We start from the raw sequence: 15,897 nt of genomic DNA, 5'->3' as shown, positions 1-15,897 counted from the left end.
AGTTACTCTGCCATGGAGCAACAGGATCAACCAAAGAAATGTATGTGGGAAATAGGGGAAACTGCTTCAACAGCTGGCAATAGTGTTTATGTTTAAGGAAGCCAAGTTTACTAAGTATTCACTGACATCAGGGGTCTGGCTGAGTTTAGGGGAATCAAGAGACACAAAGGATAAGATCTTGCAAAACAACAAAAATAAATGTAGACAATTTACAAATCCAGAGTCTAGGATACCCAGAAGAAATGATTAAGTCAAAGAACACAACAAAAAGAATAATAGGAGTCATAGGCAGCCGAGGTCACTATTTTGACAAACCTAGAAAATAGTTCACAGTATGAGAACAAATTATTGAGCCTCAGGGTCAAATAGTCTTCAGGCTCCAGCTGACATGAGCTCCCTCAATTCCCCAACTTTAATATCTCAAAACTTTTCAATGTCTACATTTGTCTTCTTCCCACCCATGTCAGATGAAATAGTATCCTTACTCTTGGTCAAGGTTAAGCCACTTACTTGTCCCTTAATCCTATCTTCTCTTGTCTTCCCCAGCACCATGCTCCTTTCCCTCTCTCAGGCAGCTTCAGTCACCTCCTCTACCAACTTCTTTTAGATGTTGATGCTCAGGTTTCTCTAGTTCTAAGAACCCTTCCTTTGTTCTTTCTACCCTTTAGAACTATCTACCAATACTTCTCCTAACAAATTTTCAGTAACAAACATCTCTAAAGAATAATCTCCAATTAGGAAACATCTGTTCAAGTCTATGCAATCTCCTCCAATGCCTCTAAAGAAACTCCTCTCAAAAGTTACCTCTAGACAAAGCAGGACCTTTTTCTTTCAAGATGTGTATTTTGCATTTGTTGCCACTGACCTCTCTCTTCTTGATATTCTCTACTCCTTCAGCTTTAGGGACAATGTGCTACTATCTATAATTCTTTTACCAGTTATACAACTGTTCACTTTGCTTCATTAATTCACCTGCCTCCAGGTCATGGACTTCTTTCTTTTCAATATGACTTTCTTTGGAGATCTTATCCACTTCCATCTCTTCAACTATCATCCCTATACAGATCACTACCAATTTAGGTCTCTAGCTCCAGCCTGTTTTTTAAAAACCTTTAATATTCTAAGCCTGAATCTTTACCTGAGTGTCCTTCATCTGAAAATTGAGCATGGATCCTTAAATAAGCTATCTTCTTATTTTGCCCTACAAGTCTGTTCTTTTTCCTGACTTGCCTTCATTATCGCATTCAATATACAAATCTTCAAATCATCTGTGATTTCTCCTTCTCGATTTCACCTTATATCTAATCAATCCATAAGTCATTAAGTCAGAAACAGAACTTATTTCCCCCAACTCTTTTTCCATTATCCTTCCAGCCATTTGGGATGGTGATGTCTGATACATTCTTGACCCTTCACTCTCCTTCAGAGTCCATATCTAATCAGTTGCAGAATCTTTGAAATTTCTCATCACTCTTATCCGTACTGTGTTCTGCACTCACAGGAAAATCATTCAAGTTCCTGCTCCTGTAGGTTCTTCCTGCACAATATCTCCTTTCCATCCTCAGTGCCACCTTTCTGATTGAGGATCTCATTATCTCTTACTTTTATCTCTACTTTTGCAATGGAAGATTGAAGCTAACTGGTCTTCTCATCTCCCATCTCTTCTTTCATCTGAGTTTAATTTTCCTAAATCACAGGTAGATTATACTAAATACTTGCTTTTTAAAAAAAAAATCCAGTGGTTCCCTGTTAGCTGGAGTTCAGACTTCTAGTCTGGCATTCAAGGAACACTAGAATATTGTGATCTCCTATTTTTCTGATCATTTCCCCCCATTCCTCCTCACATGCTCTCTGCTCTAGTCAAACACAATTGTTTACCATTTGGCAAAAATAAATAAATAAATAAAAAAGTCTTGGGGCCGTATATCAACTGTTACCCCTGGAATAAAACCAGCAGTGACATCATCATCCAGACCCAAGAGAGGAAAGGTCAAAACTCTACACACCTAACCCATTCAAGAAGCTGAGAAAGGATTGACCTGAGCACAAAATCCCAACCAGGAACCAAAGCTTAAAAATATGAAATCATGGGGGTGGGAGAAGAAACACAAAAAACAATGAGTAAACACTATTAATTAAGAAAAGCCAAGAAGTAATACAAAAAAAGAGAGAAATCCTGTAACAATTACAATTAAAGTCTCAGAGGAAAAAATGGTTTGGCCCAATGAAAATAAGAGTGGCTAGAAAAAAACTATATAGATATAGATATAGATATAGATATAGATATAGATATAGATAGATATGCATATATATACATGTAATTGGTAAAAATAAAAACAAAAAAATGTTTAAGTTAAATTAGAAGTGAAATGAGAATTGGGGAGGAAAAAATTGAAAAGATAATAATTAGCTTGCAATAGAACACCTTACCCAAAAAGTACTTTCCCTGAAATGTAGAACCTCAATGTGTCCATTAGACTAGAAAAAATGTACAAAAAAGTCAAAAAACTGAAAAATACAAGGCAATTATTATCAAAAATAAGAAATTTAGAAAAGAAGTCGAGGATAATTTTTAAATCCACAGGCCAAAGTATTAAAAGAAAGACAAGACAGTCATTCAATTATCTTTAAAACTTGAGTTCAAATCTGGCCTTGGATACTTCCTAGCTGTGTGAACCTGGGCAATTCATTTAACCTTAATGGCTTAGAACTGACCCTTAGTATCAGTTATAAAACAGAACATAAGAGGATATTGTGGTTTGCTTTTTTTAAATAAAAGAATGGGTTGAATTTATTCCAATGTTGCAAAAATGCACAAAAATAAGGAAATAAGGTCCCCTACCAAGCTGCTTCTGTGAAATGAATACACTTAAATCATAGGGGATTAAGCAGGAAAAGAAAACTGTAGACATATCTCAAATGAGCATCAATGCAAAAATATTGAATAAGATATTAGAGAAAATTTATAACAACATATTTTAATGATTATATACTCTTACAGGACTGGGTTTATGCCAGGAATGTAAGAGTGGTTCAATATTAGGTAAACTATATGCATAATAAACTTTGTGAATAATAAGATCAAAAGTCAGAGGATTTTGGCATCTATTTTGGGCATCTATTTACATATTTTAAAAAAACATTAAAAAGGATAGGAAGAAATGGACCATTTCCTAATATGTAAATAGTATCTGTATTAAACCAAGAGGTATTATTATTATCTGAGAAATACTAAAGCAGTGGTCCCAAACCCAAGTAGAAATGAGGTCCACTAAATCATAAGGATCCCTAAGGAAAACTATATATTAATATTGTCTATGCTTTGTTGTGTTTTTATTTATTTTGTTACATATTTACCAATTACATTTTAATTTGACAGGTCATACTCGGGAGAATTGTGGGGCACACGTGATGTATAGGACATGTGTTTGACCCTTGGGTGCTAGAACAAACATGCCTCAAACTACAATAAATAGCATTAATATAACAGAATTCATCTGGAGGAAAGAAAGATGAAAAATCTCAAAGTAAATAATGAAAAAGATGTGCAGAGATCTAGTAATATTAGATCTCAGATTGTTACAAAGAAGTAACCAAAACTATTTGGAATGAGTTTAAAAAGGGAAGAAGTTCAATAGAAAAAATTAGGGACATATGACTCAGGAGTAACCAATCATTACTACATAGAAATTGTTGGAAAAGATAAAAAGCAGTTCGGAGGAATTTAGGTTTAGCCCAACATCTCCCATCATATCCCACAATAATCTAAATATGAATACAAGATTTATATATATAAGATCACATTATAAACAAATTATAAAAGGAGGGAAGGAGATACCTTTCACAATTGTGCTTAGAGGAAGAGTTCTTGACCAAATAAGGAACTGAGAGGATAAAACAGAAGATAAAATTTATGTAATTTTGATTACATAAAATTGAAGTTTCTGCACAAACAAAATCAACAAAGCTAGAATTAGATAGGAACTGGTTATCAGGAAAAAATTTGGAGAAAAATTTATTTGATAAGGATCTGATATCTGAGCTATATAAGAAACTGATTTTTCGTTTTCATTGTACATTGAAATATCTGCATTTATTAAGTTCATAATAATAAAGGTAATTAAATAAAATCAACCTTATCTATTACTTAAGAGGCAGCTCAAATTCTACTTCCTTCATGGAGCCTTTCTCGATCCCTCACAGTAGATCTTTTCTCTCTTTTTGAATTATTCTTAAACATGTCTTTCTATCTTCTCTTTTATATTATACTTATTTATGGATTGAGAGTCACCCAAAGTTATTTTGAATAGAATTTTCTTTTGGGAGGCAGGCATTTTATCATATTGTTTTTATTTTTGTATCCCTGACATAGAGCTTTGCACAAAGCAGGAATACATGGATGTTAGATAAATAGGAAATAACCTAAACAACAAATAACACAAAAAGGAAGGAATTTTTATTGCAACCCAAAACTTAAAGGTACATAGTAGGATCATAGGTAGTGAGTGTTTTATGAGAAAATCTGCATATTTAATTGACTTTATTGACATTTTCTCCTTAAGTCTAAACCCAATAAACAAAATGATAAAAACAAGCACCATTTTGCATTTTCTCACATTAAAAATTTATCAGCTCTATGGAACTAGTCCAAACTGACTCCAGGGTACCTTTAACCAATGGTAGAGTTAGAGTTAAAAGGAACCTCATAAGTCATATATTCCAACCTTTTCATTTTAAAGATGAGGAAATTGAAGCTGTGACTTGCCCAAGGTCACTCAGCTAGTAACTGGTAGCTGAATTTGAACACTGATATTTTGGATCCAAATACAACATGATTTCTACTATATAAATATATCAGGCTGACATGAAAAGCTATCTAAAACTGCAAAATTTTTCTTTCTTAAGTTGTGTTATATATTATGTAGTAATTCTATTATTAATTATAATTATCTATTCATTCTTTATATTTATTTTATATTCTTAATTTTACCATTATTAAATGGTACCACTTTTGAGGGTTTGGGTTTGTTTTTTTTTTAATACAAAGCATCAATGCATCCAAAAGAATGGAAAATTTCTAAGTAAATGCATGACCTCTCTCTGAGGAATAAACGTTTGATGACCAAAAAAAAAATTTAAGCAATTTTACATATTGTAGAGGTAATAACTTAAATTCTTTCATTCTTTATAGTTGTGTGCCTGCTGCCTAGCAGAGTGCCTGGGACATAGAAGGCTTTATAGGTATCTGGCTAATTTTTGCCCAAATTCTTCTCCTATCTCTGCCATCTCACATCCTACCTCTTCTTCAAGATCCATTTCAAATGCTCCTCCCTCAGTAAAGTAGCCTTCCTCCATCCCTGTACCTAGAAAGTGATTTCTCTCTCTCTTCTGAAACTCTAAGTAGCATTTGGTTTCTGCCTCTGCTTACACACACTACTTTCTACTCTAATTTTTCTACACTTGTTATCTTCTCTATTATCTTCTCATTTATATTTCCATTAAATATCTTATTTGTCTCCATATTCTGTTAAGGAAATGTTCTAGCCTATGATAGTCTTGTAAGCTTCTTTATACAAATGGCAGTTTGATAAGTCGGATAAATCAAAGTGTGTACTTATTTTTTTTAAAAAAAGGTAGTTTAATCAAATATAGAGAATGGAAATACATATTGACTACTGAGATGAAATCTTGATTTAAAAACCAAATGAGGGGACACCTAGGTCATGCAGTGGATAGAGTGCCAGGCCTGGAGTTGGGAGGACTTAGGTACAAATTCCTTCTCATTCCTACCTGTGTGACCCTAGACCAGTCACTTAACTCCATTTGCCTTGCCCTTGTCCTCTGTCAAAGTTGCTACTAAGAAAGAAAGTTAGGATTTAAAATTTTTTTGAAGAAGAGTGACATAGTGGGCAAGGTTAGGGGAAGTCATTTGACCTATCTGCCTCAGTTACCTTATCTGTAAAATAAGTGGAATAGACTCAATAGCATTTAAGATCCATACTAGCTCTAAATTTATGATTCTACAATATGTCAAAAACCAAAAATAGCTTCTATAAATTGTTCATTTGATTCTAATATGGAAAATCTCAAATACTTTTACAGAGATGAATTTAAATTATTTTCTTCTTTTGTCTCCCTGTATAAATATCAGGTCCAAAGCCTTAGAAGAAAAGTTCCAAGACCACCATACTCATAAGGTTCAAGTGCATACTAGGAAACAGATCATTTTGCTAGCTACAAATACACCCCTTTCCTTTTCTCCCCAGAAAGGGAGAAAGCAACAAACCAGAGCAACCAATTACAGAAAGCAAATCCCTGCTCTCCCCCCGCCCCAAAAAAGGGATGTTGATCAGCAACTGCTGGGTATGCTAGACCACACGCTTATCAGTTTTCATTATTTTTTCTTTTTTAAATTAATTTATTTAGTCAATTTAGAACATTATTCCTTGGTTACAATAATCACAATATTTCCCTCCCTCCCCCCACCCATCTTTCCCACAGCCCATGCACAATTCCACTGGGTTTTACATGTGTAAATCAGAGCCTATTTCCATGTTGTTGATGTTTGCATCAGGATGTTCATTTAGAGTCTACATCCCCAGCCATATCCCCTCGACCCATGTAAACAAGCAATTGTTTTTCTTCTGTGTTTCTACTCCCACAAGTCTTCCTCTGAATATGAATAGTGTTTTTCTCCTAGATCCCTGCAGATTGATCAGGGACATTGCATTGCCACTAATGGAGAAGTCCATTACATTCGATTGTACCGTACTGTATCAGTCTCTGTGTACAATGTTTTGCTGGTTCTGCTCCTCTCTCTCTGCATCACTTCCTGGAGGTTGTTCCAGTCCCCATGGAATTCCTCCACATTATTGTTCTTTTGAGCACAATAGTAATTTTAAATGGAATTACACTTTCTAATTCTTGCTGCTGAGATGGGTTGGAGAGATAGAGAAATGCTGATGACTTGTGTAGGTTTATTTGTATGCTGCAACTTTGCAAAAGTTGTTGATTATTTCTACTAGCTTTTTACTTGATTTTCTAGGATTCATTAAGTAGACCATCATATCTGCAAAGAGTGATAGCTTGGTCTCCTCATTGCCTATTTTAATACCTTCAATTTCTTTTTCTTCTCTAATTGCTACAGCTAGTGATTTTAGTACAATGTTAAATAATAGAGGAGATAATGGGCATCCTTGTTTCACTCCTGATCTCATTGGGAAGGCTTCTAGTTTATCCCCATTGCAGATGATGTTTGTTGATGGTTTTAAATATATACTGTTTATTATTTTTAGGAAAGGCCCTTCTAGTCCTATACTTTCTAGTGTTTTCAATAGAAATGGGTGTTGTATTTTATAAAAGGCTTTTTCTGCATCTATTGAGATAATCATGTGATTTTTGTCAGTTTGCTTGTTAGTATGGTCAATTATGTGGATGTTTTCCTAATGTTGAACCATCCTTGAATTCCTGGTATGAATCCCACCTGATCATAATGAATAACTCTTGTGATGACTTGCTGGAGTCTTTTTGCTAGTATCTTATTTAATATTTTTGCATCTATATTCATTAAGGAGATTGGTATATAGTTTTCTTTCTCTGTTTTTGGCCTGCCTGGCTTTGGAATCAGTACCATATTTGTGTCATACAATGAATTTGGTAGAACTCCTTCTTTGCTTATTCTGTCAAATAGTTTGTATAATATTGGGATTAGTTGTTCTTTGAATGTTTGATAGAATTCATTTGTGAATCCATCTGGACCTGGGGATTTTTTCTTAGGGAGTTCTTTGATGGCTTGTTCAATTTCTTTTTCTGATATGGGGTTGTTTCGGTAATCTATTTCTTCCTCTGTTAGTTTAGGCAATTTATATTTTTGTAAATATTCATCCATATCCCCTAGATTGCCATATTTGTTGTAACATAATTGGACATAATAGTTTTTAATTATTGCCTTAATATCCTCTACATTAGAGGTGAGGACTCCATTTCATCTTGGATACTATCAATTTGGTTTTCTTCTTTCCTTTTTTTTTTAAACCCTTACCTTCCATCTTGGAGTCAATACTGTGTATTGGCTCCAAGGCAGAAGAGTGGTAAGGGCTAGGCAATGGGGGTTGTGAACCTTAAAAATTCTCAGACCCTACTTCATAAGGTTTGGTTAAGACCATTCCCCATTTTAAACAATGAAGGAACTTAGATCAGGAATGTGAGACCTCTACTTAGATCAGGAATGTGAGACCTCTACACCACCCCTACTTAAGCCTGCTTTAGGGGAAGAAACTCCTTGCTTGACAATGAAAAATACTTAAACCCATACTTACAGTAAGGCAAAAGTTCTTAAGCTGTGCCTATTTTTAGGTCTAATACAAAAGGGTGCTAAGTACCTATAAAGGTCAGGCAACTTGTGAATTTACAAGGAGCAAAGAGGTGAGAACTTACTCAGAGATTTTCTGGTGTGAACTTAATCAAAAATTTAAGCCTTCTTAGGTGTGAATTAAGAATGGTCTGTCCTTTGGAAAACATCTACTGTGATTGGTAGATGTGAGAACTTAGGGGAGGTGACATAGGAGAAAATTCCCTTTAAAAGGAGACGAAAAGCTCTCTCGGGACAGTCAGCTGGGAAAGGCTGAATTGGAGGAGGCAGCTGGCCAAAGCTGCCTTGAAGGGACTCTCTCACTGGAGCTCCCTCTGAGGAGACTCTGTCCCTCTGGACTCTCTCTCTCTCAGGACTCTCTCGGGAACTGTCTCAGAGATCTTGTGGTGAGTTGATAAAAAAACTGACTGAACTCTCTCTTAAGGTTGGCCTAAGCTGGTTTAGACCTTTTCCTATTATTTTCTCTTACTCTCTCTCTTTCATTAATTCCTAATTTTGTATTTATAAAAATCTCTATAAAACCCAGCTGACTTGGGTATATTTTCATATTTGGGAATTTTTCCCTGGCGACCACTTCATATTATTTGATTTAAAACAAGACATTGTCTTGAAACCATATTTTCTGTGGTCACAATTTAAGCAAAAACACTCTTTTAGGTGCCTCAATTTATGTCTTCCACTATTTTTATTACAGGGTCAAGTGACTTGCCCAGGGTCACACAGCTGGGAAGTATCTGAGGCCAGATTTGAACCTAGGACCTCCTATCTCTAGGCCTGGCTCTCAGTCCACTGAGCTACCCAGCTTCCCCCTCTTCTTTCCTTTTTTTTAAATTAGATTGACCAGTACTTTGTCTATTTCATTTGTTTTTTTTTCAAAGTACCAGCTTCTAGTCTTATTTATTAAATCAATAGTCCTTTGACTTTCAATTTTATTAATTTTTCCTTTGATTTTTAGGATCTCTAATTTAGTCTTCATCTGAGGATTTTTAATTTGTTCACTTTCTGGATTTTTAATTTGCATGACCAATTCATTGACCTCTGCCCTCTCTAGTTTGTTAATATATGAACTCAAGGATATAAATTTCCCCCTGAATACTGCTTTGGCTGCATTCCATGGGTTTTCAAAGGATGTCTCATCATTATCATTTTCTACAATGAAATTATGGTTTCTATGATTTGTTCATTAACTAACTGGTTTTAGAGAATAGTATTGTTTAATTTCCAATTAATTTTTTATTTACCTCTCCATGTACACTTACTATTATTTTCATTGGATTATGATCTGAGAAGGTTGCATTTATTATTTCTGCTCTTTTGCACTTGTTTGGAATGTTTTTAGGCCCCAATACTTGGTCAATTTTTGTGAATGTACTAGGTGCTGCTGAAAAGAAGGTGTATTTCTTTTTGTCTCAATTTATTTTTCTCCACATATCTACTAACTCTAATTTTTTCTAAGATTTCATTCACTTCTCTTACCTCTTTCTTATTTTTTTTTGTTTGATTTATCTAGTTTGGAAAGATGAAGGTTCAGGTCTCCCACTAGTATAGTTTTTCTATCTATTTCATCCTTGATCTCCACTAGTTTCTCCTTTAGAAATTTGAATGCTATACCATTTGGTGCATACACGTTGAGTACTGATATTTCCTCATTGTCTATACTGCCTTTTATCAGGATGTAATTACCTTCCCTATGTCTTTTAACTAGATTTATTTTTACTTTGGCTTTGTCAGATATCATGATTGTGACTTTTATCAGTTGATGCCCAATAGATTTGGCTCAGTCCTCTTGCTTTCACTCTCTGCGTATCTACCTTCCTCATGTGTGTTCCTTGTAGACAGCATATGGTAGGGTTTGGGATTCTAATATACTCTGCTATTTGCTTGTGTTTTATGGATGAGTTCATTCCATTCACATTCAGAGTTATGATTATCAGCTGCATATTTCCCAGCATTTTGATTTCTACTCCTAGTCCTGCTTTTTCTTCTTTCAGTATTTCCTTTTGCACCGATGCTTGTTTTTAAGCAGTCCCCCTAGTTCCCACCCTTATTTTACTTCCCTTTCTACCCTCCCTTCTTATTCCCCTCCTTATTTTCTTTGAAGTCTTTTTAAAATTACCCCCCACCCTCTCCCTCCCTTGTACTGCTTCCCTCTCCACCACTCCATTTGTTACCCTTCTACTTCCCTATAGGGTGCAAATCTATTCTCTGTCCCAATGGATTAGATTGTTCTTCCCTCTTTGGGCCAATTTCAATGCACGTAAGAGTTGAGTATTTCCTATCTCCAACCTCTTTACCCTTGCAGTGTATTTATGTTCTCCCCCCTCCTGCCATGAACTTCTTTGTGACATATGAATTTACCCCCTTTTGTTTCTTTCCCATTTCTTTTAGTATTAACCTCTTTTTGTAGCTCTAGTTGTATATATATATGTATATATATATATATACACAAATGTATATGTATCTGTGCATACATATATCTATATACATATCTATATCTTGTTATTTCATCCTATACAATTTGTCACTGTTCCCTCTAATTGTAATTCTTCTAGCTGCCCAGGTTACAATAACAATTTTTAAGAGTTACCAATGACCTCTTTTCTTATAGGGATACATATCATTTTAACTTATTGGGTCTCTTAAAAATTTTTTTGATTTTTTTGTTTTGTTTTTATTTTTTCCCTCTTTTTTATTTACCTCTTGAGTTCTGTGTTTGGGCATCAATTTTTATTTTCAGGTCTGGTCTTTTCCTTACAAATGCTTGGAATTCTTCTATTTTGTTGAATGACCATACTTTCCCCTGTAAGAATATAGTCAGTTTTGCTGGGTAGTTGATTCTTGGTTGTAGACTTAGTTCCCTTGTTTTCCGGAATATCATATTTCATGCCATTTGGTCCTTCAGTGTGGATGCAGCTAGATCCTGTGTTATCCTCACTTTGGTTCCATGGTATCTGAATGACTTCTTGGTAGCTTGTAATATTTTTTCCTTGGTCTGATAGTTCTTGAATTTGGCTATAACATTCCTGGTTGTTGTCAGTTGGGGATTAAATACAGGAGGTGATCTCTGGATTCTTTCAATCTCTACTTTTCCCTCTTGTTCTAGTATATCAGGGCAGTTTTCTTGGCTAATTTCCTGTAGTATTATGCCCAGACTTTTTCTTTTGTCATGATCTTCTGGTACACCAATGATTCTTAAGTTGTCTCTCCTTGAGTGATTTTCTAAATCTTCTGTTTTGTGAATAAGATGCTTCATATTTTCCTCAATTTTTTCATTCTTTTGGTTTTGTTTTATAGTGTCCTACTGCTTTGTGCGGTCATTTAATTCTAGTTGTTGTATTCTGGTTCTTAAAGACTGGATTTCATCCCTGGCTTTTTGGTCATCCTTCTCATTCTGGTCTGATTTTCTTTGGAGGTCATCTTTCATTCTCTTTATCTCATCTTTCATCTCCTTTGCCTCATTTTCCAGCTGATTGATTTTGGCTTTCAAGACACTATTTTTTGTTTCCAGATGACTTATCTTAGTTTTTAAGTTCTTTTCCCAGTTGTCTTCAGCCTCTCTTAATTGTGTTTTGAATTTTATTTTGAGTTATTCCAAAGCCTGTGGCCAATTTGCTGGAGTTTCTGTGTTTTTGCTTGACTTTCCTTGATCCTCCTCTGTTCCATTTGCTTTTTGTTCATTGACTGTATAGAAGCTGTTGATTGTAATTTCTTTTTTCTTTTTCTGTTGCTTGTTCATATTTACCCCTTCTTTATGCCCCACAGTTGTCTGTGCTCTTGCTCCTCTTATTTTTTTGGTTTTGGGGTCTTCTGTCAGTCTCCCCTCTTAGAGCTTTGTTAGGAGATCTCCCAGTGCAGTCGGTGGGGGAAGGGTGTTAGATCTTGAGCTTCCCTGTCCTCTGGAGGATTTTGATTGTATTAAAGTCCAGCAGTCTGTGAAGTAGGGGTGTTGGAGTTTGAGCTTCCCTGACCTCTGAAGACTTTTGATGGGATTAAGTTCAGCTGGGTTGGGCTGGATGTGCCCTAAAACCAAAACCTCCTAGAAGGCTGGAGCAATATGGAGGGTCTCCACTGCTGTGACCAGGCTGCTGCTCTGTGTTCCCTCTCTAGCTCCTTCCACACCACCTGTGTTCAAAGCTCTGAGCCTGGCACAACCCTGCCCACAAGGTACTCCGTCAAGACCAGCACCTTTTTCCACCCAGAGGTTCCTACTGCTTCTGGAGGCTTAACATTCTGGGGGGGGGGGGGTGTCCTGGGACCTTCCTTCTTCCTTCCCCTTAAACCCAAGTGTTCTCAAATTCTGGATTTTGGGGGTTTGCCTTTTTAATTGAGTCCATTAGGGGGGTTCCTTGGCTTTGTCTTGTTGTTAGGTTTTATTTTCAGTCCCCTAGTAGTATTCAGTTTGTAATCAGTAAGGAAGGGTTTTCAGAGGTCTAAACTTTTGCTGCCTCTACACTGCTATCTTGACTCCGCCCCTCCCTTATCAGTTTTCAAATAGAGACTAATGACTAGGTTGCAGCCAAGAACTCTCCAGGTTTCTATATGAAACACTCCATCAAAAAAAGAGAAAATTTTTCAAGGGCTCCAGACTTTATTCCAAGGTTATTCATAAATGTAAGTCAAAGGTCACATTCTTCCTCAAAAGATATGTTTTTTGTCAAAAGTCACCCAAGACCTTCAGGTCAGGGACAAGGAGGAGTGGTACATTCTAATCTAAGACTGGGGTCCAAAGAACTTGGCAATTAACCTCCTCCCTACCCTCCCATTAAGGACCAAGATCAGCTGAGAATCATTACATTCACACAAAATATTGTCTCCATTTCCTATAGTGTCCTTTTCTAAGACTTCTCCATCACTTATGATGGTTCTCATGGGCAGCAATTGAACTTGTGAGACTCCATTTATTTTCTGCTTGGTGAAAGCGCCCAATGTCCATGACCATTGCTCAACAGGCTTAAAAATATCAAAGAGTCAATAAATATTAAATAAGTAAGTAATAAAGAATTTTAAGGTCCCCCAAGAGTGGAGTAGAAGACTATCATAAACATAAGATACCTTAGAAATGGCACCAATTCCACAGAACCTATGCTACGTGGCATAAGTCTGAGTAGCAGAAATGGAGTATGACAATTTTAATTTCTTCTGTAGACATGTCTATTAGCTATGTAACTCTGGGCATGTCAGCTTCTCTCAGCCTGTTTCCTCATCTATCAAATGGGAACAATAATAGTGCCTGCCTCATAGAAATGTTGTGAGAATAAAATTAGCTAATGGATGCAAAGCACTTTGCAAATCTTAAAAGGGCTATGTAAATATCACCACTACCATTATCATCATCATCATCATCATCATCATCATCATCATCATGGGACCTGTAGGGCTCCAAAAGCCTCTTGACCCATTGTTGAAAGCAGCTCAGGCCAATAGATATCACCCTGAGGGGGATGAAAAGAGATTATTTTAAATAAGTTTGAGGACCTTGAAAGGGTTAGGGAGTGACTGCATTAAGTTGCAATATCTGTTATTGGGTCTTTGTCAAATGTATTATGGCCAGAAAGTTGATAGGGAAGGATTCATGGTATACCTAGAAAAGTGAATCTTCCCAGGCTTCCAGGAGTAGGAAACCATTAAGCATGTTCATGTTAAAAGGATAATTAAATCATTTCACAGCTCTGGTGTCTCCACGATTAAACCTAAATTTCAGAAATTCTTAAGATAAGCTATATTCCTAGCATGGAGAGACAGCTAAGTTGCCCAGTGACAGTGCTTGGTAGAGCAGTGGATAGGGAAAAGCCTTGGGAGTCAGGAGGACCCAAGTTCTGGTCCTATTTCAGACACTCCTTAGCTGGATGATCCTGGATAAGTGACTTCTCTCTCAGCCTGTTCCCTCCTCTGTGAAATGGAGAGAGAAAATCAGCTACCTCACAGGGCTTTGTGAGGATCAAATAAGTTAACCTAGAGAAAGTGCTTTAGAAGCCTTAAAATCCTATACACAGCCTAGTTTTTATTATTTTAATATACATCCCCGTTAACGATTAAGCATTAGCCAATGCATGGAACACCAATTAGCTATGTCATTGAATTGTCATTTTCTTCACAATTCTTTTACTGAGGTGACACATTAAAATTATTTCAAATGCATTTGTAAATAAGATATTTTAATTTTCTGAAGTATATTTTAATATCTCACTTCTGGTATTTCACAGCACACTCTTAACTTTCATTAAAGTAAAGGATCTTTCTTTTATTGACATATGAGTAAGTACAATCCTGATTAATGAATTTGTGGACTATTCTCCCCTACCACAATATTGGCCTGAGGATTAATAGATCTTTTTGCCTTGGAAGATCTTGGGTGAGTTTTTAAATGGTAGTACCCATATTTTTTTTTTTAACCCAGAACCTCCCATCTCTAAGCCTGGCTCTCAATCCACTGATCTACCTAACTTCCCCCAGTACCCATATTTTTAAAATGGTTTATTCAGGAGGTTCATCTAACCCCCATTGCCCAGCCCTTTCCATTTGTTCTGCTTTGGAACAAATACACAGTGTTGACTTTAAAACCAAAAGTAAAGGTTTAAATTTTTTTTTGATGAACTAGATGCTTAATCAATAACAAAGCAATTGCTAGGTTACTTTTATTTTGTTTAATATGAAAATGAAATAGTCTTATTTGGTTATGTGGATTTTAGATTGACTCCACCCTGCTTATTCTTTAGAAATCCAGCAACCAGAAATGTATACACCCCTACTTAAGGATTAAGTGTTGAGGAGGATGGCCTATAACTGACATGTGCTAGAAAGTGACAAATAAGAAACAACTTACAGACTCCCTGGGCTGTCCTAAGCCAAGCTTAAGCTGCCATTGGTACATGTGAGATGCAGGATGGGATGTAAAGAACTGTCTATGTATTTCGTGTCACTTCTCTCCCTCTCTCTCTTCCTCACTCTCACACTCTCTCTCTCAGAGACGTTGGTCTTTTTTCCGCGTTGGGAGCTCGTGGCAGCGTTCTTGGCATCTTGGTGGGTTTGGGCATTTGAGGCTTGCCAGTGAGGTGACTGGGAAAAGCTCTGTAGCATGGGTAAGGTGAGGCGTCTTCCCTGAGAGACCTTGCTGAGGTGACTGATTCCTCCTTTCCTCCTTTCCTTGACCTGCAACTCCTATCTGGCTTGCTAGAAGAGTCCAATTCCCTTTTCTTTCTCTCTTCTTTTTAATTTCTTCCTTCTGTTGTAATTAAACCACCATAAAAATCCCAAAATGACTTGAGTATTTTATTGGGATTGAATTATAATCCCTGGAGTCCACTAGCATAATATATTCAGTCAACAACCCTAATTTTACCCCTAACAGTTAGAAGGCTGATATTAGAAAATAAGTACTATTTTATTAGTTTAGAAATAAGAAGTAGAGAAGCTGACTTGAGAAGGGATTGGAGTTTGAAGTAGAGCTGAGAGAGTGTGTCAATTTAAAATGCTGACAGTTATAACCATTTTTCTGTGTCAGTTACTCTCTGGGAGTGGCAGTTGGT

The 15,897-nt window shown here is 36.2% G+C and overlaps 1 protein-coding gene across 5 annotated transcripts in view; it reads right to left on the bottom strand.

Moving 5' to 3' along the window:
• Positions 1-15,897, bottom strand: part of MSRB3 (methionine sulfoxide reductase B3) — a 216,117-nt gene that overhangs the window by 75,321 nt on the left and 124,899 nt on the right. The window contains exon 6 of one of the 5 annotated variants that reach the window (XR_008912080.1): positions 3,839-3,884. The exons of 3 other annotated variants lie outside the window; for them this stretch is intronic. Coding sequence is in view for 1 of the 2 variants with exons in the window: in XM_056798403.1 (XP_056654381.1) it covers positions 15,580-15,593 (14 nt within the window). In the remaining variant the exon portion in view is untranslated. Of the gene's footprint in view, positions 1-3,838; positions 3,885-10,509; positions 15,594-15,897 lie in introns of those variants that run through there. One more of the 5 variants, XM_056798403.1, reaches the window with a different exon arrangement.

Source organism: Monodelphis domestica, chromosome 5 (genome assembly GCF_027887165.1).
Source record: "Monodelphis domestica isolate mMonDom1 chromosome 5, mMonDom1.pri, whole genome shotgun sequence".
NCBI classification, from domain to species: Eukaryota; Metazoa; Chordata; class Mammalia; order Didelphimorphia; family Didelphidae; genus Monodelphis; species Monodelphis domestica.
The sequence above is the reverse complement of the archived record's forward strand: the minus strand, read 5'-3'. Positions and strand labels throughout refer to the sequence as shown.